At 44.9% G+C, this 24,604-nt stretch overlaps 1 protein-coding gene across 1 annotated transcript in view; it reads right to left on the reverse strand.

The window, feature by feature from the left end:
- LOC311139811 (protein argonaute-3-like) overlaps window positions 1-23,786 on the reverse strand; it is a 41,412-nt gene extending 17,626 nt beyond the window's left edge. Inside the window, exons 1-6 of the mRNA XM_084174770.1 lie at window positions 22,942-23,786; window positions 8,533-8,704; window positions 8,148-8,268; window positions 7,075-7,283; window positions 4,352-4,488; window positions 877-1,011 (exon numbers count right to left, since the gene is read on the reverse strand). Coding sequence (XP_084030896.1) covers window positions 877-1,011; window positions 4,352-4,488; window positions 7,075-7,283; window positions 8,148-8,268; window positions 8,533-8,704; window positions 22,942-22,960 — 793 coding nt within the window. The 5' untranslated portion in view covers window positions 22,961-23,786. The remainder of the gene's footprint in view (window positions 1-876; window positions 1,012-4,351; window positions 4,489-7,074; window positions 7,284-8,147; window positions 8,269-8,532; window positions 8,705-22,941) is intronic.
- Window positions 23,787-24,604: the final 818 nt, after the last annotated feature.

Raw genomic sequence — 24,604 nt, forward strand, 5'->3', positions numbered from 1 at the left:
CATCTTTCCCTCGATCCTGACTAGTCTCCCAGTCACTGCCGCTGAAAAACTTGCCCACAGCATGATGCTGCCACCACCATGCTTCACCATAGAAATGGTGCCAGGTTTCCTCCAGACGTGATGCTTGGCATTCAGGCCAAAGAGTTCAATCAGACCAGAGAATCTTGTTTCTCATGGTCTGAGAGTCATTAGGTGCCTTTTGGCAAACTCCAAGCCAGCGGTCATGTGCCTTTTACTGAGGAGTGGCTTCCGTCTGGCCACTCTACCATAAAGGCCTGATTGGTGGAGTGCTGCTGAGATGGCTGTCCTTCTGGAAAGTTCTCCCATCCCCAAAGAGGAACTCTGGAGCTCTGTCAGAGTGACCATCGGGTTCTTGGTCACCTACCTAACCAAGGCCCTTCTCCCCCGATTGCTCTGTGCCTCGACACAATCCTGTCTCAGAGCTCTACTGACAATTCCTTCGACCTCATGGCTTGATTTTTGCTCTGACATGCACTGTCAACTGTGGGACCTTATAGTAGACAGGTGTGTGCCTTTCCAAATCATGTCCAATCAATTGGATTTACCACAGGTGGACTCCAATCAAGTTGTAGAAACATCTCAAGGATGATCAATGGAAACAGGATGCACCTGAGCTCAATTTCGAGTCTCATAGCAAAGGGTCTGAATACTTATGTAAATAAGGTATCCGTTTTTTATTTTTAATACATTAGCAAAAATGTCTAAAAACCTGTTTTCGCTTTCTCATTATGGGGTAGTGTGTAGATTGATGAGGATATATATATTATTTTTAATCCATTTTAGAATAAGGCTGAATGTAAGAAGATGTAGAAAAGGTCAAGGGGTCTGAATACTTTCCGAATGCACTGTACCTACCTTTGATTTCTTTGGTGAATTTGACCCGGTGGGAGTCTGTGAGAGGTCGGGGCTGCTCGTCTATGTTGTGGATGTCCAGGACCTCACACATGAACTGGATCACTGGCTGGGCTTTGTAGAAGGCCGTGGCAGACACTGCAGGACAGAAAGGGCCATCAAACACAAGACTCGATCACACTCACTCAGCATTCCCAATCACTGGCACTACCTGCCAAAACCGAGAGTAATCTTGCTAGCTATTTACTGTAGATGCAAAATGTGAATTGATCTTGGTCAGCCAAATACATCACGCCAGAAGCAATAATTTGTCATCAATTATAAGCCATCATCATTTTCAGCTATTTAGGCCTATATCTCAAACCAGACCAAGCACAGCAGCACAAGGCCTGTTTCATTGCCAGGGACGCCAACTAAGTACCTCAGGGAAGGGAAACGCCAACACGGCTCTCAAACATGAAATAAAACCTAGGAGGAACAGCCAACATCCCTCTGGCTTTATGTGCCGTTAGAGGAAGCTGGCGCCTAGATGAAGGCCCTAATGCTTTCTCCACCTGAATGGAGAGATGAGTAGAGGAGAGGAAACAGATGCTGCACTGACACTGGGCTGACTTCACAGTGATGTCAGGGCCACGTCTGACAGTGACGGTGATGATCGGAGCATGCAATTAGGGATGACGGGGAGCGCAGGTGACGGTCACTCTCCCCAGAGACAGTAGGGTTTTCATCTCCATAAACAAGAAATGACATAAGCAATTTAAATGTTTGTTTTGATGCTTGTTGTTTGTGATAGTGCTGGTATATTACTCTTGGGAGTGTGAAAATGAAAGGGATTTAAATAGCGCTAATTCTTGTTTGTTGCTTATATACTGGTACATTTTCTCAGTGTTGCTGTATCTTCAGCTAGGATATGTGAGTGAATGTGTGTGTGTGTGTGTGTATATATATATATATATATATATATATATATATATATATATATATATATATATATATATATATATATATATATATATATATATACACACACATATACATACACACACACAGTGAGGGGAAAAAAGTATTTGATCCCCTGCTGATTTTGTACGTTTGCCCACTGAAAAAGAAATGATCAGTCTATAATTTTAAATGGTAGGTTTATTTGGACAGTGAGAGACAGAATAACAACAAAAAAATCCAGAAAAATGCATGTCAAAAATGTTATAAATTGATTTGCATTTTAATGTGGGAAATAAGTATTTGACCCCCTCTCAATCAGAAAGATTTCTGGCTCCCAGGTGTCTTTTATACAGGTAACGAGCTGAGATTAGGAGCACACACTTAAAGGGAGTGCTCCTAATCTCAGTTTGTTACCTGTCTAAAAGACACCTGTCCACAGAAGCAATCAATCAATCAGATTCCAAACTCTCCACCATGGCCAAGACCAAAGAGCTCTCTAAGGATGTCAGGGACAAGATTGTAGACCTACACAAGGCTGGAATGGGCTATAAGACCATTGCCAAGCAGCTTGGTGAGAAGGTGACAACAGTTGGTGCGATTATTCGCAAATGGAACAAACACAAAAGAACTGTCAATCTCCCTCGACCTGGGGCTCCATGCAAGATCTCACCTCGTGGAGTTGCAATGATCATGAGAATGGTGAGGAATCAGCCCAGAACGAACATGGGAGGATCTTGTCAATGATCTCAAGGCAGCTGGGACCATAGTCACCAAGAAAACAATTGGTAACACACTACGCCATGAAGGACTGAAATCCTGCAGCGCCCGCAAGGTCCCCCTGCTCAAGAAAGCACATATACTGTACATGCCCGTCTAAAGTTTGCCAATGAACATCTGAATGATTCAGAGGAGAACTGGGTGAAAGTGTTGTGGTCAGATGAGACCAAAATGGAGCTCTTTGGCATCAACTCAACTCGCCGTGTTTGGAGGAGGAGGAATGCTGCCTATGACCCCAAGAACACCATCCCCAACGTCAAACATGGAGGTGGAAACATTATGCTTTGGGGGTGTTTTTCTGCTAAGGGGACAGGACAACTTCACCGCATCAAAGGGATGATGGACGGGGCCATGTACCGTCAAATCTTGGGTGAGAACCTCCTTCCCTCAGCCAGGGCATTGAAAATGGGTCGTGGATGGGCATGACAATGACCCAAAACACACGGCCAAGGCAACAAAGGAGTGGCTCAAGAAGAAGCACATTAAGGTCCTGGAGTGGCCTAGCCAGTCTCCAGACCTTATTCCATAGAAAATCTGTGGAGGGAGCTGAAGGTTCGAGTTGCCAAACGTCAGCCTCGAAACCTTAATGACTTGGAGAAGATCTGCAAAGAGGAGTGGGACAAAATCCCTCCTAAGATGTGTGCAAACCTGGTGGCCAACAACAAACGTCTGACCTCTGTGATTGCCAACAAGGGTTTTACCACCAATTACTAAGTCATGTTTTGCAGAGGGGTCAAATACTTATTTCCCTCATTAAAATGCAAATCAATGTATAAAATTTTTGACATGCGTTTTTCTGTATTTTTTTGTTGTTATTCTGTCTCTCACTGTTCAAATAAACCTACCATTAAAATTATAGACTGATCATTTCTTTGTCAGTGGGCAAACGTACAAAATCAGCAGGGGATCAAATACTTTTTTCCCTCACTAATATATATATATATATATATATATATATATATATATATATATATATATATATATATATATATATATATATATATATATAGAATGTCCCCTGGTGAGGTATAAAACAGATCATTGGCGCCTATTTGCTTTCGCGCTCTTTTAGAGCCTATTCTCCTCATTGCTTGAGCACAAAATGACTAATGAAAAAGAGAGAATCATTTGCCAACGGCTGGACTTTTTCTGCCCTTTGGTGGGAATGGGGGAGGGGCTAGAGGAAGCCAAATGATTTGCGAGAGAGGGAGAGCGGGAAAACTGCCTGAGAGAGAGGGGAGGGAGTGAGAGAGAGAGAGGCATTAAGACAGAGAGAGCGGTCAAGAACTCCCCAAAACAAAAGCAGCCCACCAAAATCGCTCCCAAACACACAGCGCCCCTCAGGTCCTTGCACCTCCGTCTCCACAGCAACCGCTTAGGCAGTTCCCACAAAGCAAGAGACCCCCCCACCCCCCCCAATCCACCTTCTACAAAGCCTGTGGCCAGCCCACCCACCTATAACCAGAACCCTTCTTGCCAGCATGCGGCACAGCACCCACTATGGAGTCCTCCCATATTAGGTAGAAGTTGCCCCAAACATGAATACAGGTTCAGGGCCTGTATTCATAAAGCGTCTCAGAGTAGGAGTGCTGATCTAGGATCAGTTTAGCCCTTTAGACCACATTGAATAAGATTACATAGACAGGGGGACCAGATCCTAGATCAGAACGCCTACTCTGATACATATGGCCCCAGATTGTTTCTTCCCCCTAATGGTTAAAGTTAGGATTGGGGGTAAGGTGATGTGCGCTGTCCTCACCGTCAATATTGAGCATCATCTTCCACATGGCGGGGCGTACAGACTGGTGGAAACCAAACCACACTTCCCTCCCCCCACCCAGGGGATGGTCATAGCCCTCTGGGGCTGAGAAGAAAGAGCGACCCACCGGAGTGTACCTGGAGAGGGGAGGGAGAGGGGGAGGAGAAAGAGAGAGATAGTGAGGGGGAAGGAGGGGGAAGAGAAAGAGAAGAGCAAAAAATACGGAAAGAGAGAAGGGGGACAGACAGATAGGAGAATGGGAAAGTTAGTTTCCACAACCTGGACTAGAATCTTGGTCAATAGCTCTTTTCACAGTGACACAGTCTGACAACAACCTTATTTTTCAATTGACACTGAACATCAATAAAACGAGAGGGTGGCAACTCCACACGGCCTTAGACATCTTATCACTGAGCGGCAAAGACACATTAATAACAGTGTATGCGTTTCCTAGAAAGTCCTGGACACATTCTGTCAATGTCAATGCAATAGCCTGAAGCTATAGCAAACACAGCCTTATGGCAGGTGTCGATACACAAAAGCCCGTTTTTATTTAAGACGGGAAAATACTTTCATTAAGGTTTTCATTCAGTATTGGTAGGCACACTGACAACACATTGTTTTTGAGTGGAGGAGGCTATGACTGAGGTCAGCTACAGTGGCTTGCGAAAGTATTCTTCACCCCCCTTGGCATTTTTTGTATTTTGTTGCCTTACAACCTGGAATTAAAATTGATTTTTGGGGGGTTTGTATCATTTGATTTACACAACATGCCTACCACTTTGAAGATGCAAAATATGTTTTTGTGTGAAACAAACAAGAAATAAGACAAAAAAAACAGAAAACTTGAGCGTGCATAACTATTCATCCCCCAAAGTCAATACTTTGTAGAGCCACCTTTTGCAGCAATTACAGCTGCAAGTCTCTTGGGGTATGTCTCTATAAGCTTGGCACATCTAGCCACTGGGATTTTTGCCCATTCTTCAAGGCAAAACTGCTCCAGCTCCTTCAAGTTGGATGTGTACAGCAATCTTTAAGTCATACCACAGATTCTCAATTGGATTGAGGTCTGGGCTTTGACTAGGCCATTCCAAGACATTTAAATGTTTCCCCTTAAACCACTCGAGTGTTGCTTTAGCAGTATTCTTAGGGTCATTGTCCTGCTGGAAGGTGAACTTCCGTCCCAGTCTCAAATCTCTGGAAGACTGAAACAGGATTCCCTCAAGAATTTCCCTGTATTTAGCGCCGTCCATCCTTCCTTCAATTCTAACCAGCTTCCCAGTCCCTGCCGATGAAAAACATCCCCACAGCATGATGCTGCCACCACCATGCTTCACTGTGGGGATGGTGTTCTCGGGGTGATGAGAGGTGTTGGGTTTGCGCCAGACATAGGGTTTTCCTTGATGGCCGAAAAGCTCTATTTTAGTCTCATCTGACCAGAGTACCTTCTTCCATATGTTTGGGGAGTCTCCCACATGCTTTTTGGCGAACACCAAACGTGTTTGCTTATTTCTTTCTTTAAGCAATTGCTTTTTTCTGGCCACTCTTCCGTAAAGCCCAGCTCTGTGGAGTGTATGGCTTAAAGTGGTCCTATGGACAGATACTCCAATCTCCGCTGTGGAGCTTTGCAGCTCCTTCAGGGTTATCTTTGGTCTCTTTGTTGCCTCTGATTAATGCCTCCTTGCCTGGTCTGTGAGTTTTGGTGGGCGGCCCTCTCTTGGCAGGTTTGTTGTGGTGCCATATTCTTTCCATTTTTTAAGTAATGGATTTAATGGTGGTCCGTGGGATGTTCAAAGTTTTGGATATTTTTTTTATAACCCAACCCTGATCTGTACTTCTCCACAACTTTGTCCCTGACCTGTTTGGAGAGCTCCTTGGTCTTCATGGTGTCGCTTGCTTGGTGGTGCCCCTTGCTTAGTGGTGTTGCAGACTCTGGGGCCTTTCAGAACAGGTGTATATATACTGAGATCATGTGACACAGATTGCTCACAGGTGGACTTTATTTAACTAATTACGTGACTTCTGGAGGTAATTGGTTGCACCAGATCTTATTTAGGGGCTTCATAGCAAAGGGGGTGAATACATATGCACGCACCAATTTTTAGTTATTTATTTTGTAGAATTCTTTTGAAACAAGTAATTTTTTTCATTTCACTTCACCAATTTGGACTATTTTGTGTATGTCCATTACATGAAATCCAAATAAAAATCCATTTAAATTACAGGTTGTAATGCAACAAAATAGGAAAAACGCCAAGGGGGATGAATACTTTTGCAAGGCACTGTATGACCGCATAGGAATGACTACACATTTGATTTCCTGCCGGATTACCTTCATGATACTGCCATGAAAACAAGAGCATACATTCACATCTTTCATTACCAATGTGGCACTCAGTGGAAGTGAGTCTTCACTTAAATTCAATACTTGATTTGTCATTTTAGGAAATTATCTTGGACCAAATCAGTATCTTGGCCAGCAAATGAAATACCATATGGGTTTATTAGGCCTACATCTCCAGTAAATAAATCTGCTTCAAACGTAAAGTGAACATGTAGCAGAGTTGTGTCGTTCGCTTTTAATCAGTTTACTGAGGTTTCCAAGGATAAATGCTAAACTATTCAGAAAGACATGCATCCTGTTTATCAAATAATGAACCCAATCACATAGTTATAACAACATTCCCTATTATGACCACCAGGGCGGCGACTGTCTAACTCACTTCATGGAGGGCAGGTGTCGCAGCACCACATCCACAGCGTGGACTGGGTTGGTGCTGATGGGCTTGTCCAGCTCCAGGGGCTCAGGCATGCTGCGGCCGGTTAGCACCTCGTGCAGCATGTGCCAGCTCACCAGGGACACAAACTTGATTGAGACCTTAAAGGGCCGGTCCTTTCCCCCCTCGCCCGGTAGAGTGACGTCCAGATCCACCTGTGGGAGGGGGGGTGGAGAGGGGTTAAAGGTGTGTGTGAATGCATGCGTTAACAGATCAAGAAGTGTGTGTGTGTGTGCGAGCGAGAGTATATGTTTTCGGTCTTACCCTTGTAGGAGCGCCAGGTAGTAGGTTTGACTGTGTGTGTGTGTGTGTGTGTGTCAAATCAAATCAAATTTTATTGGTCACATGCGCCGAATACAACAGGTGCAGACATTACAGTGAAATGCTTACTTACAGCGCTTAACCAACAGTGCATTTATTTTTAACTAAAAAAGTAAAAATAAAACAACAACAAAAAAAGTGTTGAGAAAAAAAGAGCAGAAGTAAAATAAAATAACAGTAGGGAGGCTATATATACAGGGGGGTACCGGTGCAGAGTCAATGTGCGGGGGCACCGGCTAGTTGAGATAGTTGAAGTAATATGTACATGTGGGTAGAGTTAAAGTGACTATGCATAAATAATTAACAGAGTAGCAGCAGCGTAAAAAGGATGGGGTGGGGGGGCAGTGCAAATAGTCCGGGTAGCCATGATTAGCTGTTCAGGAGTCTTATGGCTTTGGGGTAGAAGCTGTTGAGAAGTCTTTTGGACCTAGACTTGGCACTCCGGTACCGCTTGCCGTGCGGTAGCAGGGAGAACAGTCTATGACTAGGGTGGCTGGAGTCTGACAATTTTGAGGGCCTTCCTCTGACACCGCCTGGTATAGAGGTCCTGGATGGCAGGAAGCTTGGCCCCAGTGATGTACTGGGCCGTACGCACTACCCTCTGTAGTGCCTTGCGGTCGGAGGCCAAGCAGTTGCCATACCAGGCGGTGTGTGTGTGTGTGTGTGTGTGTGTGTGTGTCAGTCTGCATCCATCTTACCCCTGCGGTTGCCACAGGCAGCGGGTTGGCTGTGTACAAGCTCCTCTTCCCATCGTAGACTGGCCGGCGATCCCCAAAGATGGTAACCTTGAAGTGCTGCACCATGGAGTCCACCACCTCCCTACAGAACACCAAAACAAGTTTACCTCATTTTAGACTTGTCCAAGGGTCTGCAACTTGTGGCTCTGGAGCCACATGCGGATCTTTAACTGCCCATATGCGGCGCCATAATTAGTATTCAAAGCAATAATAATAATCCATAAAATATAATAGAAGTAGAATAAACATCAAATTAGCTCTATTCACACTTAAACAACCACATGAACAACCCGATACCATGTGAAACATGTTGAGAAAGGCACAAACTCAGTTATTCTAGGCATACCTGTTGACACGGCGCGGGCACTTCTCGGGCTTGATGTCCACCTCATAGAGGTAGACGTCTATCTTGGGGATGTCCACCTGGAAGCAGTTGGCCAGCAGCTTGATGGGCTTCCCCATGGTGCCATAGCCAGGCCGCTGCGGTACGGTGAACAGGGGCTGGGCTCCAACGGCTCCTAGAGATGGAATGAGGGAGGAGAGAAAGAGAATGGGAAAAGGGAACAATTATTCAACTTCCATTACAACGGACCAGTTCTTTGAGGAATAGGCTTAGATTAGTAAATTGCTAAAAATCGGCTTTGATGTGGCCACTTTTTTTGATGGAAAAGTTAGGTCTAAATCACCTGTTGCCTGTGTGTCAAGAAAATATAGATGTTGGCTGAAATAATCTACTGGAAGGAACCACTTTAGAAAGTGCAGAGACAGCAAGGAAAGGTATGGGGGGAATACAAAGGTTTGGTTTCACTATGAAACTGTGTGTGTGTGTGTGTGTGTGTGTGTATATATATATGCATATGCAGCGGTACGTCACACACTGCCACCCCCAGGCAAGGGATGTCTTACACACAAGTCACTTTAATCCAGTAGACAGTTATTTTAAAACAGCCTGATGTGCCATACTCATCCCAGTGCCATTTTGGGTGTGCTGTCTGGAGGCCTGCCCATCAACATCAGGAGCAGCTGATGTGAAACAACCACTGCCTTTTGAAGCTTTAGCCTAACATTTGCTATGACGTTGTTGTTCAGATGGCCTATGTGAGATGCTGAACTATTGCGCAACACTCAAAGTCTAACAATTGAGTTCAGATGAGGGGAGTCAGTCAGTATATTGTTTTTCATCCTAAACAAAAATATAAAAACGCAACATGTAAAGTGTTGGTCCCATGTTTCATGAGCTGAAATAAAAGATCACAGAAATGTTCCAGACGCACAAAAAGCTTATTTCTCTAAAATGTTGCACACAAATTTGTTTACAACCCCGTTAGTGAGCATTTCTCCTTTGCCAAAATTATCCATCCACATGACAGGTGTGGCATATCAAGAAGCTGATTAAACAGCATGATCATTACACAGGTGCACCTTGTGCTGGGGACAATAAAAGGCAACTCTAAAATGTGCAGTTTTGTCACACGACACAATGCCACAGATGTCTCAAGTTTTAAAGGAGTGTGCAATTGGCATGCTGACTGCAGGAATGTCCACCAGAGCTGTCCACACCAGCCCAGGACCTCCACATCCAGCTTCTTCACCTTCATGATCGTCTGAAACAGCCACTCGGACAGCTGATGAAACTGAGGAGTATTTCTGTCTGTAATAAAGCCCTTGTGGGGAAAAACTAATTCGGACTGCCCCCCTGCCCAGTCATGTGAAATACATAGATTATGGCCTAATGAAGTTATTTCAAACAACTGATTTCCTTAAATGAACTGTAACTCCGTAAAATCGTTGAAATTGTTGCGTTTATATTTTTGTTCAGTATACATATCCTCATCACCCCTATTCAACACTTCCATCTCTCAACTCAAGAAGAAAGTGAACAATAGGCGTTTCCACTCAGGCTACCACCAAAACCAAACTGCCCCAATGTGTCATTGATAAATGAGTGTCAGGGCTATGAATGATTCACCTCCTATTGAGTCATGATGAGCATACCTGAGTGGGTGTCAGTTCATTCGGAAACCCAGCGCAGGGGGGGGACGGAATAAAAAAAAAACATAACAGAACCCTTTCTCAGGTGCTGCCAGCTCATGGGCCTGGAGCATGAGTAAAGATGTTGGTTTAGGGCTGTCTTTCGGAAGCTGGAGCGTTCACGTTCCTCTCCCCTTCCGTTTCTCTCGCCTGGTGGACCTTGAGGGATAGGTACAGGGGTGACGGATGCAGGCTAAGGCTAGTCCTTGGTGGGTCACAATGACAGCAGAGAAAGGGGGATCGACAGAGAGAGAGAGCGAGAAGAGGGGAGTCTGGAATTCCAGCCACGACTGTCCCACCGACACGCACCACCCCTTTGTGATGGAAATGATCTAGGGGGCCGAGGGGAGACTAGCGCAGGTCTCAGACAGACAGACACAGACATGGGTTTACACATACCGCCACACAAAAACCCACACACACTAACGCCAGACACACACACACACACACTCTCAGACCCTGAGAGACACGGGCTCTCTCTGACACACACATTGCTTTTCCTGTGCTGCGGTGGGGGTGAGTAAGCCAAGGAGGAGGAGAGGGAGGAGTAGGATGGGCCAGGGGAGTGGGCAGGGGGGGCTGGTATTTTCTTCCTTTCATCCTCCACTCAGGCAGGCATATTGTACTACTAGCCTCCACGTTGCATGAGTCATTGGGCCAACGCAGAGAGAGAAACACAAGAGGAGGAGTGTCCTGCCTCTGGACCAGGCATTCTAAAAACCACCCACACTTTCCTCCTTGTCCTGATGTGTGTGTGTGTGTGTACACAAAACACCTGACGTGATCTTGCGCACACACATGCTCTTTCACGTACGCATACATGCACACGAACACACACACGTCCTCCTGATGTGTGTGTGTGTGTGTGTGTATAAGCATTTCACGGTAAGGGCTACAGCTGTTGTAATCGGCGCATGTGACAAATACAATCTGATTTGAAGTTGTTCTACATATATACACACACAGGTGCCTTCTGACGCGCCCTTACCGACACACGCAAGCTCGTACAACCATACACACAGGAAAGCAGCTGCAGCGTCATCATCCCACCATGCAGCGAGCAAGCCACAAAGAAACACCAAAGGCCACAGAGAGAAAAGGAGAGTTGTAAATACAGAGCAGAGGAAAAAAGAGACAAGAACAAAGCTAGGAGGCTGTCAGAGGGAACTCTACTCTGGTCAAACGAAACTTGCGATAAAATACACCCACAAACAGCCTATCAGAAATTCAGAACATGGCAAAAAACTTGGGGGAAACTACTCAACATTTCCAAGCTTCCGGTTATTAAAGCTAACCCTCCTGGCTATTTCTCCTTCAGACTTTCAAAGAAATGGATTCAAAACACACTCGTGTGCAGAACTAGACTAGATAGCAAAAAGGCTGCCGCAAAATACCTTCCAAGGCATGCTAGCCTATTTTCTCTGTCTGTCTGTCCCTGATATTTCAGAATGATTCTCAAGCACACACACACAGGGCTTAGTATCTCTCGATTCTTCCCTTCTAAACTATTTGAGCCCCTGGCAGACAAAACAAGTACAAGCATACCCCTGGGAACTGAAGAGGGGGGAACGTCGTGGAGGGATGCGGCTGTCAGGGGCCAGGGCATGGAGGTAAGTAGAGGGGGGAGCTGACTACTCTAGTCTGAGGCTTCTCTGACACTGTGTAGGCCCCAGTGGCCACGAGCTGGCCCTGTCCTCAGGTCACCCACTACCCATTTAAGGAATGTTCAGCACCAAGCAAGCAACACAGCACAGAGAGACCAGTGGCTCAGTGGAACACACACACACACACAGAGATAAGCAGAATAGTAAGCGCGGACACACACAGAGTGTGAAGCTGAACTAACTGCTCCTATGAACTCATTGACCTGAGATACACACCAATGGTTCAACCAAACATTTCTGACTCTACAAAACAACAAAAGTTGAGGCATAAACTGCAAACCATGATTAGTACTCAACTATCCTGTAATACCATGACCTGGGAACTATTGGCCTTCCCATAGACATATTGAGATTGCCGGCAATGACAGAGAGCCTACTCAAAAGCACATGTGGAGGTATCAAAGGCTTGTGATCTGCGTCATTTAGCGGTGAGAGAGGGAGCAGGTTCAAGGAAACCTCCCCCTCATGTGTTTATTCTGAAAGATTGTGTGTGTGTGTGGTCAGAACATTCGTAAAGGAAGGACGTGTTTTTCAAACAGAAAAATTCTAGGTACCCCTCCAAGTCTTTCAACGTTCTGTCTCGTCTTGTTTTCTGGCCCTACAGTACAAATCAAATTTGATTTGTCACATGCGCTGAATAGAACCTTACCGTGAAATGCTTACTTACAAGCCCTTAACCAACAATGCAGTTCAAGAAATAGAGTTAAGAAAATATTTAAAAATAAAAGTAGTAACACAATAAAATAACAATAACGAGGCTATATACAGGGGGTACCGGTACCGAGTCAATGTGCGTGGGTACAGGTTAGTCGAGGTAATTTGTACATGTAGGTAGGGGTAAAGTGACTATGTATAGATAATAAACAGTGAGTAGCAGCAGTGTAAAAACAAAGGGGGGGTAGTAGAGAGAACAGTCTAGGACTTGGAGAACGCTTGCCGTGCGGTAGTAGAGAGATCAGTCTAGAACTTGGGTGGCTGGAGTCTGACCGCTTAGTATATAGGTCCTGGATGGCCGGAAGCTTGTCCCCAGTGATGTACTGGGCCGTACGCACTTCCCTCTGCAGCGCCTTATGGTCAGATGCCAAGCAGTTGCCATACCAGGCGGTGATGCAACCGGTCAGGATGCTCTCAATGGTGCAGCTGTAGAACTTTGAGGATCTGGGGACCCATGCCAAATAATTTCAGTCTCCTTAGGGTGAAAAGGCGTTGTCGTGCCCTCTTCACGACTGTCTTTGTGTGTTTGGACCATGATAGTTTGTTGGTGATGTGGACACCAAGGAACTTGAAACTCTCGACCCGCTCCACTACAGCACCGATGTGAATGGGGGTGTGTTCGGCCCTCCTTTTCCTATAGTCCACGATCAGCTCCTTTGTCTTGCTCACGTTGAGGGAGAGGTTGTTGTCCTGACAGCACACTGCCAGGTCTCTGACCACCTCCCTACAGACACCAACTAACAGAGGCAGTTAACTGAATAGTATTCGTTAGGGCACAACGTAGCAAAATGTTGTGCAAAGGAAAACAAAAAGTTATTTTCTGTATGGTGCCTAATGAATATGTCCCTGATATTATAAAGAAAAAGTCAGCGGGTATGTGGAGAGATAAGGAGGCATCACAGAACTGACCTTGTAATGACAATTTCTCAGTCAAACTGTAACAGAAGTGGATGTGGCAAAATGGGACCAAAGCGATAAACTTCGCAAGGTTGGCTTCCTGCAATTGTTCAATTATTTATTTTATTTAAATGTATTTTATGAGCAAGCCAGCATTCGATCTCAGGCGACCTCAGCTTGCTACACTCATAGGTTGGACGCTGCTCAATGTTATGAGGTGAAAAATGACTAGGCTATATTATCACAGGCTAGGAGAGAGACCAGTAACCACATCCCTGAAAAGCAATGACCGGGGTCATGTTCAGCAGACATGTAACGGATTAAAACACTCCGAAACAGACTCAAACAGGGATGTATTCTACTACCTGAACTCAATGAACTCCAACAAGAAACTCTTAAATTGTATCGCAACGATGTGCCCCAATTACCATTACACTGTACACATAAAGTCTGGGCTCTCCCTTTCTCGCTCCCGCTGCCTTCCCCAATGATTGGCTGCAAACGTAGCCACACAGACGCAGGGCAGGCCCACACACACTCACAATACAGCTGTTGTGTGTCTAATCCGGATAGGGCTGTGGGAACAGGGCGAGTGCTCCGAGACGGGGCACAAAGGCGTCAGTCACAGCAGGCAGCGGCCCAGGCACACACGGACGGACGGACGGACGGACGCACACAGTGACAGTAGAGCACCGCGGGGTGGGGGCTGGGAGGGACTGATGTGTGTCAAACAACTACTTTATTCCCCCTCTGTCACTTCTCCCATCTACCTCAGTGCTCCGAGAGTGTCGGCCACAGACTGGAGCCACCACAGCTGCTACCATTCACTCCACAGCCAAACACAGGCCAAAGCTGTACAGGGAGACCAAGGAAGGAGAGGCAACATGAAGTACCCTGAGGATGGATGGCAGGGGGGAAAGCAAAGCAGGCTGGACCTAGAGCGTACACACACACACACACACACACACCAACACACACGTCAATGAGCTAGCGCTGTTAGCCTGGCTGAGGATTCCACAGGGGCATGTTAAATGGAACACTGTAAACCAGGGCAAGCCCAGCGTGGTCGGAAAATAGGGGTACTAGCGGAAGTGAGGAGGGCACAATTAAACATGTTTAGTGGTCAGGGAGAACCTCCAACTGTGACTAGGAGGGAGGGAGGGAGAGATATGGACTGGTGTTAGGCCAGGGGTCAAGTTACTGCAGGATTATGTGTTTGTAACAACAACAAAATGTATAAAAACGCAGAAGAAATACCTTGCTGCGTTTTGTAAACACAGAGCTAAAATGCTTCTTATTGGAATTTCTGCTCGGCATCAGACTAATTTTGAGCTTCAGTTGCACTTCTCCAATCAGATGAGAATTCATGAAAGGGCATTCTAACAGCAGACAGCACTGATGTTTAGCTACTTTTCTCCGGAAAAATGCAAGATTAACTTCTTGCAAAACATTAGGAAATGTAGCTGGCTTCATTCTTTCCATTATAAACATTAGAAATATAATATATATTGTTTTTGCAAAAAATACCTTACTTTTTCCATTGTAAGCTTATTTATTTGGCTGCCAGCCAAATAGCGTCGCACTTCTGTTGTCATTGATGAAAATGAAGCTATTTTCTGTCGAATGTGTTGCACTAATGTTGCTCAAAAAAATAAAGGGAACACTTAAACAACACAATGTAACTCCAAGTCAATCACACTTCTGTGAAATCAAACTGTCCACTTAGGAAGCAACACTGATTGACAATACATTTCACATGCTGTTGTGCAAATGGAATAGACAACAGGTGGAAATTATAGGCAATTAGCAAGACACCCCCAATAAAGAAGTGGTTCTGCAGGTGGTGACCACAGACCACTTCTCAGTTCCTATGCTTCCTGGCTGATGTTTTGGTCACTTTTGAATGCTGGCGGTGCTTTCACTCTAGTGGTAGCATGAGACGGAGTCTACAACCTACACAAGTGGCTCAGGTAGTGCAGCTCATCCAGGATGGCACATCAATGCGAGCTGTGGCAAGAAGGTTTGCTGTGTCTGTCAGCGTAGTGTCCAGAGCATGGAGGCGCTACCAGGAGACAGGCCAGTATATCAGGAGACGTGGAGGAGGCCGTAGGAGGGCAACAACCCAGCAGCAGGACTGCTACCTCCGCCTTTGTGCAAGGAGGAGCAGGAGGAGCACTACCAGAGCCCTGCAAAATGACCTCCAGCAGGCCACAAATGTGCATGTGTCTGCTCAAACGGTCAGAAACAGACTCCATGAGGGTGGTATGAGGGCCCGACGTCCACGGGTGGGGGTTGTGCTTACAGCCCAACACCGTGCAGGACGTTTGGCATTTGCCAGAGAACACCAAGATTGGCAAATTCGCCACTGGCGCCCTGTGCTCTTCACAGATGAAAGCAGGTTCACACTGAGCACATGTGACAGACGTGACAGAGTCTGGAGACGCCGTGGAGAACGTTCTGCTGCCTGCAACATCCTCCAGCATGACCGGTTTGGCGGTGGGTCAGTCATGGTGTGGGGTGGCATTTCTTTGGGGAGCCGCACAGCCCTCCATGTGCTCGCCAGAGGTAGCCTGACTGCCATTAGGTACCGAGATGAGATCCTCAGACCCCTTGTGAGACCATATGCTGGTGCGGTTGGCCCTGGGTTCCTCCTAATGCAAGACAATGCTAGACCTCATGTGGCTGGAGTGTGTCAGCAGTTCCTGCAAGAGGAAGGCATTGATGCTATGGACTGGCCCGCCCGTTCCCCAGACCTAAATCCAATTGAGCACATCTGGGACATCATGTCTCATTCCATCCACCAACGTCACGTTGCACCACAGACTGTCCAGGAGTTGGCGGATGCTTTAGTCCAGGTTTGGGAGGAGATCCCTCAGGAGACCATCCGCCACCTCATCAGGAGCATGCCCAGGCGTTGTAGGGAGGTCATACAGGCACGTGGAGGCCACACACACTACTGAGCCTCATTTTGACTTGTTTTAAGGACATTACATCAAAGTTGGATCAGCCTGTAGTGTGGTTTTCCACTTTAATTTTGAGGGTGACTCCAAATCCAGACCTCCATTTGATTTCCATTGATAATTTTTGTGTGATTTTGTTGTCAGCACATTCAACTATGTAAAGAAAAAAGTATTTAATAAGATTATTTCATTCATTCAGATCTAGGATGTGTTATTTTAGTGTTCCCTTTATTTTTTTGAGCAGTGTATTTTCTGTGAAGGAAAACTACAGTTGCAGGCCCCTGATCACTCTAATGAAGCAAAAAACACAACTTTCCATATAAAAATGCTGATTTTTTGATGGTCTGTTTTGAAAATGCTGATGTCTGAACTCCAACAAGACCCCTGTAGGCTCATCTCAGTGAAGTCAGTCAGTGATACAAAAAAGACCTACTAGTGCCAGCCAATCAAATGCGTTGTTTCAAAAAGGCACACACAAAAAAAAAAACATTCTGGGATATCTTTGCTTGCTTTCAACAACGATGTCAGGCTCTGTCTTCTCTCCTTCAGTTCTCCCATAAAAAAAGTTTGGTTACCCCCTTAAGACACTCCCCTCATGTCAGCCCCTGGGTCCCTCTCTTCCTGGCTGAACCCCCCTGCACTGTGTCACTCTGTTGTGTTCCCCCCATAGACTTAGGCTAAATGGTCCTCCCTAAACACAGAGCTCAGGAAGGAGAGGGAAGGGGAGAAGAGTGCCAAGTCCAGGCCTCCTCCTCGTCCCACTGATCGTGAGCTGAGACAGACATCCCCCAGCCTTACAGCCCACTCCTACTGGGCCCTCCTACTGACTCAGTCAATCCTCTCCATCTATCCCCACGCTCTCTCCCTCCCTCTCTGGCTCTATGATTAACTCTCTCTCTGGCTCTCTCCTACTCTACTCCCCTGATTCGTCTCCCTCCCTCACTATCCCGCTCTCTCGCTTTTTGGCTCAGTCTCTCTCTTTATCCCCCTCTCCCTCCAACTCTCACACAAAGCACACACACACACACACGAGTTCAATACTAGCCACACTCACATTTTACATACATTTACATTATTTAGCAGACGCTCTTATCCAGAGCGACTTACAGGAGCAATTAGGGTTAAGTGCCTTGCTCAAGGGCACATCGACAGATTTTTAACTTAGTCGGCTTGGGGATTAGAACCAGCAACCTTTCGGTTACTGGCACAACGCTCTTAACCACTAAGCTACCTGCCGCCTCACAACATGTGCATGCCGACACAGACAGAGATGCTTCTCAGTCTAGCACACAAACATGGGCTGTTTTAATTAAGACTTGTTAGAAGTGAAAAATAACATTCCTTTCTAGGCTATGGGGTCACAGGCAGCAAGATCCTAATGAACACAGGCTCAGCAGGGTCGTGTTCATTAGGGCACGCAGCGAAAAACACTTTGCAACAGAAAGAGAAATTGAGTATTCCTCCCAATTTCAGTCTTTTCTTCCAGTTGGTGCCTAATGAAAACTACTCAGGCTTAGCCTGTGTGTGAATATTCTAGCTGATCGTCAACATCATACGATTGTGAGTGGTGCAATATGTCCCAGACTAGTGTCCCAAATGGACTAGCTTTGGACAAGGACAAGGATTTGAAAATCAAAAGGGGGTTCCCGACTTTTCTCTTCAAATAAAGCGAGGAGCTACCCCCCTGTACTGCCTGTGTGGTGTCGCTTTGTCTTTCGGTAAGCCCCACACAGGTGTGTGCGGATGAGTGTGTGTATGTCACGGGCGTATCCATTACAACAGGAAGCAGCTGGACTCCTCATGCACTATTAAGCGTGCCAGGTTACCCACCCGAAACCCCAACTGACAATAGAACTCATCTTAACACCACATACTATACTGAACAAAAATATAAAACGCAACAATTTCAAAGATTTTACTGAGTTACAGTTCATATGAGGAAATCAGTCAATTTAAATAAATTCATTAGGCCCTAATCTATGGATTTCACATGACTGGGAATACAGATATACATCTTTTGGCACAAATACTTGTTTAAAAAAAGTATTTAAAAAATATATATATATAATAATGGGCCTCACAATTGGCCTCAGGATCTGGTCACAGTATTTTTATGGATTCAAATTGCCATCGATAAAATGCAGTTGTGTTAGTTGGCCGTAGCTTATGCCTGCCCATACCATAACCTCACCATGGGGGACTCTGTTCACAACGTTGACATCAGAAAACCGCTCGCCCACACAACACCATACACATGGTCTGCGGTTGTGAGGCCGGTTGGACGTACTGCCAAATTCTCTAAAAACGACATTGGAGGCGGCTTATGGTAGAGAAATGAACATTCAATTATCTGGCAACAGCTCTGGTGGACATTCCTGCAGTCAGCATGCCAATTGCAACCCCCTCAAAACTTGAGACATCTGTGGCATTGTGTTGTGTGACAAAACTGCACATTTTAGAGTGGCCTTTTATTGTCCCCAGCACAAGATGCACCTGTGTAATGATCATGCTGTTTAATCAGCTTCTTGATATGCCACACCTGTCAGGTGGATGGATTATCTTGGCAAATGAGAAACGCTCACTAACAGGGATGTAAACAAATTGGTGCACAAAATTTGAGAGAAATTAGCTTTTTGTGCATATGGAAAATTTCTGGGATCTTTTATTTCAGCTCATGAAACATGGGACCAACACTTTACATGTTGCATTTATATTTTTGTCCAGTGTAATATCCAACCTGATATGAACAAAGTTTTCTAATCATGTGTTGCCTTTCAAATACCATACAGACAGAGCTACAACCCAAGTGGCGCAGTGGTCTAAGGCGCTGCATCGCAGTGCTAGCTGTGCCACTAGAGATCCTGGTTCGAGTCCAGGCTCTGTTGCAGCCGGCCGCGACCGGGAGACCCATGGGCGGCGCACAATTGGTCCAGCGTCGTCCAAGGTAGGGGAGGGTTTGGCTGGCAGAGATGTGGGTTCGTTTCCCACAGGGGGCCAGTATAACAACAAAACAAAAACATGTATGCATTCACTAACTGTAAGTCGCTCTGGATAAGAGCGTCTGCTAAATGACTAAAATGTAAAAATGTATGACGGATGTGATTTTCTGGGTTAAAAGCTCAAGTCATATCCTATGAGCACTAGCTAATCTTGTCTGTTTCTCAAACGGCACAAACGTTGCATGCTGCCAGACTACCGTTGGAATGAATAGTGTCTTACTAAGCAGGCAGGCAGGCAATCAATTAGCATTTTCTCACGCCACACTTTTCTAGCGACAAGGGCCCCCTTTCAATCATTCACTGAGGAATCAGATCCACTGTTCTGTTCCCCCTCATGACTGTATGTCTGTTAACCATTAGGTACACAGCTGATGGACAGAAAACATTTGCCCTGTTCAGGTTTGTTTTTTAGGGCACACTGTAGCAAAATGTTTTGAAACAGAAAAGCAAAAATGAGCGCTTCTTATCAGTCGAGTCCAGATAGTCCCACCCTGTTGTAGTCCGCATTCTACCATTTGGTGCAAAATGAACACGGCCCAGTTATCCCCCTATTAAACTCTACAACTTGAGAAGGCTTGGAGGTAAATTGCCAGGGGGAACCTCCTCTGGAGGGAATCAATATAGCTCTGTCTGGCCTGGCCGTATCAGGTGTCACTCACTGGGTCTACCTGCTAGGGTATCTTTGCAGGAGAAGTGGAAAGATTCCGTTACAACTTAAGACAAAGCAAACTGTAAAAACGGTTTCCCTGGCTGTCATTGTAAAAGGCAATGAGAAAGAACTGTCTGACCTAGGCTACCATCTAGGTTATACAGGGTCTACTCTACTATGGATGCTTCCCCTTTTGATTTAGGCCTAGCCTACACATCACCACTGTTTTGCAGTCTACTCATGTGAAAACATGACCAACAGGACCATGCAGTCCCATTGACTATTCAAACTGAAATGCTTTGAATAAGGAAAAGTAGTCAGTAACTTTACCTAGCCTCTCCTGACCTAGGGCCCTATAAAATCTGTTTTATTTTTTGCCTGAATCCATTTACTTTTTTCCCAAAATTCAGTTTTGTTTTTGCAGGTTTCCGTCTTTCGCAGTTTTTGCTCCCAAAAACGTTTCTAATAGAAAAACAACAAAATGGTATGTTCTAAGTCCATAACAGGAGACCACTTTTGAGGTCTGAGAAAAAAATCTAAGAAATGTTGGTGTAGTTACCCTTTAATGCAAGTGTGCACCAGCTAGAGACCGTTGTTTGGTTAGCGGTGTTTCTGTAGTGCTCATGTGATTGCAGAGTTAGATAAACAAATGGCCACTGGATTGATGCAAATAATGATATAATTCTGCCAGGTAGGCATAGGCTACTTTGTAGTTAACATTTAGTTGAGACGGTTTTTGGGGAAGCTTTTCCATCTACCAGCAGACGGTTATCATTAGCATTATCGCTAACGGTCGACTAGACATATGTGCGCACTGCACTCAGCACAGACACAGGGGCAATTCTGTTCCGTTTCATAAAGTTGCAGGAAAGTACAAATCACTGACGCATTTTGTTCATGTCTTATGATTAACTTGGGCAAATTAATGAATTTTCTAATAAGTTCAATACATTTACTTGATTTCCTACTAAGTTCCATAAATTTTTTTAATATTGTTGAATTCCGTTTTAATGTCTGGATTCCGTGATTCCGTCCGCATTTTCCGCAACGCGGATTTTATAGGGCCCTACTGACCTCTGATAAACAGTGTGGCACATGTCTGCTGTGACAAACAAGATGACCCTATTGCTGAACCACAGGAGGCTGCTGAGGGGAGAACGACTCATAATGTCCGGAACGGAGCAAATTGAATGGCAACAAACACCTGGAGACCATACGTTTGATGTATTTGATACTATTCCACTCCAGTCATTACCACAGCCCGTCCTCCCCAATTAAGGTGCTGCCAACCTCCTGTGTGCTGAATGTTTCATCAAGCATAACCATGTGGACTTTTATATGACTAACGATTGAGCGTCATGAGTAGGAGGATACCCATAAAGGCTGAAGTGTGAAATATGATGCCACAAAACTTTTGTTAAGTCTCCATTTCATAGCATTCCTCCATTTATGACTAGCCTAACTTTATAAGACTTCATCAAAGACACTGTACTCCCACATGGTGTGTGTATAGAATGACATTTCACCTGTGACTCACACATGGCCAACAGACAACTGTTGAGGAACTCCCCCTAGATACAGTTAAACAAAAAGTACCCGGTGGACATTCATGAATTTTCCTATGCGCTTTTGCAACAGCGGGTGTATTTACATACACTAGCATTGCTTTCAATTGTATTGGGTTGCACAAAAACAGTCCGTGGGAAGCCAGAAGTTAAATACAATTCAACTTGCTGTGCCTGTGGGCAGGACGGTTGGTCATTATGACGGAGGATCGTAATTAATATCTAAAGGATCGTATTAATAAAGACTTTCCAAACCTGTCTGTTGTAGACCCACTTCACCTCTGATTACATAATGTCAAAATAAAAGTCCCCCACAAATTATTCCTATTTTGTCCACATCAAATCAACTTTTATTTGTCACATACACGTGTTTAGCAGATGTTATTGCGGGTGTAGCGAAATGCTTGTGCTTCTAGCTCCGACAGTGCAGTAATATCTAACAAGTAATATTTAACAATTTCACAACATATACCCAATACACACAAACCTAGTAAGGAATATAATTTAAGAATATACATATATGGACAAGCAATGACAGAGTGGCATGGACTAAGATACAGTAGAATATTATAGAATACAGTATATACATATGAGATGAGTAGTGCAAGATATGTAAACATTATTAAAGTGAGTAGTGTTCCATTTCTGGCCAGTTTAATAATAAGATCCTTTAGATATTGTGTCTCAAATTCCCCAGTCATAATGACAAACCGTCCTGCCCTCCGGCACAGTAAGTTGAAATGGAATTCTATTAAACTTATGGCTTCCCACGGACTGTATGGCGCAAGTGCATGACTTTTATTTTGACATGAAGCAAGCAGAAAACAGATCCAAATTTGGAAAGTCTGTTTAATGTATGTTATATTCGATGTATTTTCTCAATTTACCACCTGCATAAGGACCAACCCTATAGACAATCGTCAGCGTAAGTTGAAATTGAGTTTTATTTAACTTCTGTCTTCCAGCGAACTATTCCGTTTTTTTTGCAACCTAATTACTGGCAATGCTAGTATGTAAATACAAGCGTTGCTAAAAGAAGCCATCCACGCACGAGACACCACACACCTGTGGGTTGGCGTTGTCTTAAGTCAATGGACATGGACCAAAGAAAACTCACATTGGCTGGCTAACTAGCAATCAAATAACGTTCATGTTTTTGCTGGTTATAGCTTTTTTGTTTGTTTCTGCTTGTGTTGCAATGTCAGTGTTGGGAAACATTGCATGCAACAATTTAATAGATAATTTTGGGATGACATGAGCAATGACAGCCAATTACCTGTGGTTCCGATTTCCATTCATGAGGTCCCTGCCCGGTTCACTCCCCGGATCACAGATGTCAAATGTCAGGAACTCTTGCTTGGTTCAATCTGGTTTCTCGGCAGTTCAACGCCTCACAGGCGATGTAGCCGAGTAGTTACGGGTTCCCCCGAGTTCTCCTCTCCGCTCGCTGTCAAACGGGCCGCTTTTCCAGTCCCTTTGCATGGGGGTCTTCCGTGTCCCGGTGTCTGCAAGTCGTTCACACGATCAAGGTATCCAATCAGATTTTACTGCCACGGCGATACTTGCTCGAGACAAAACAACGCTGATAAACTAGTTAGCAACTAGCTAGCTCATAGATTAGCAAATGGATTGAGACAAACATAGCTAGCTGACAATTGTGTCAAGATATTATAATTGCAGAATCACTGGGATCTTTAGTTTTTCTTACCAGTTTGCTGAATAAAAATCCGATAACATAGATAAATTTGGTTTTACGTCCAGCAGAAGTCGAGTAAGGCTTGCTCGTTGGCGATAATTAGCCAGCTAGCCATCTAACGTTAGCTACCTACGACTACTAGTTAGAATTCTCATCCGACAATAGACGACTAACGTTACTTGTCCCTCAAAGTCTGCTGTCGATAGGCAGCTTGCACCCGTTTTGATGTGCAGCCTTGTTTCCACTGATGTCACTCTCCAACAGCGGCCAGTCTCGCTGTTTCTAGGCTGTCAACTCCCGGTTGCATTCGCCGATATGGCTAAGATTTTCAGCCCCGTTGCCTGAGCTCAACTCTGCGGGGCTCTGACCAACTAAATATGGTGAAGTTACTACTCTGACACCGACAGGAAGAGGTGGGTTCTATCTCAAATAGGAAACGCCAAACGTCAGAATGAAGCACTTCGCCAAAAGACAGTACAGTATGAAGATAGGCAGAAACTGCTTCTCCAATAGAAATCCCCGATCACGTTGGCTAGCTAAGCTCATGCGCAGAAATACGTAATCGGGTCTAACGGTCGCCTGGCGCCTAATTGCTCATGTGCATGCCGTCAAATCAAAGGCACCCACCTTCGATATAAAGTTGTTTTTGACGAAAATGAAAACGAGTCAGTTTGTCACTTTCACGAGGTCTGAGTAATAACATGTTCAATTACTTAAGACATTGTTTCGAATCTAGGTTGTGCCTTTAGATTTCGAAAAATTAACAACTAAGGAAGAATTTTTCACTTCTATCATTGACTTGTCTTCTAGAACCCCAAACCTCGGTCTGGTCTGTTTGGTCAGTTTCGCAAGCGTTCCTGCAAGTCTCGCGATAAAGCGCCTCTGCGTTTAGAAACTATGTGCTTCGATTTTAGCCAATGGGAATAAATTATATCACAGTAATTAAGAGAACATCTGTTCTTATGTGAAAATGTTTCCCCTTTCCTCTCTGCAGACTGACATACGTTTATTTTAAATGGAATAAGGTTTCAGACAGTGGAGGTTCCTCAAGAGGAAGGGGAGGACCATCCTCCTCAGTGAATTTAATAAAAATAAAAATGTTCAAACATAAAAAAGTTATCATTTTTAGATAAAACTATACTAAATATATTCACGTCACTAAATAATTGATTAAAACACACTGTTTTACAATGAAGGTCTACAGTAGCCTCAACAGCACTCTGTAGGGTAGCGCCATGGCGTA

This window comes from Coregonus lavaretus (genome assembly GCF_964263955.1).
Source record: "Coregonus lavaretus genome assembly, chromosome: 13".
Taxonomy (NCBI): Eukaryota; Metazoa; Chordata; class Actinopteri; order Salmoniformes; family Salmonidae; genus Coregonus; species Coregonus lavaretus.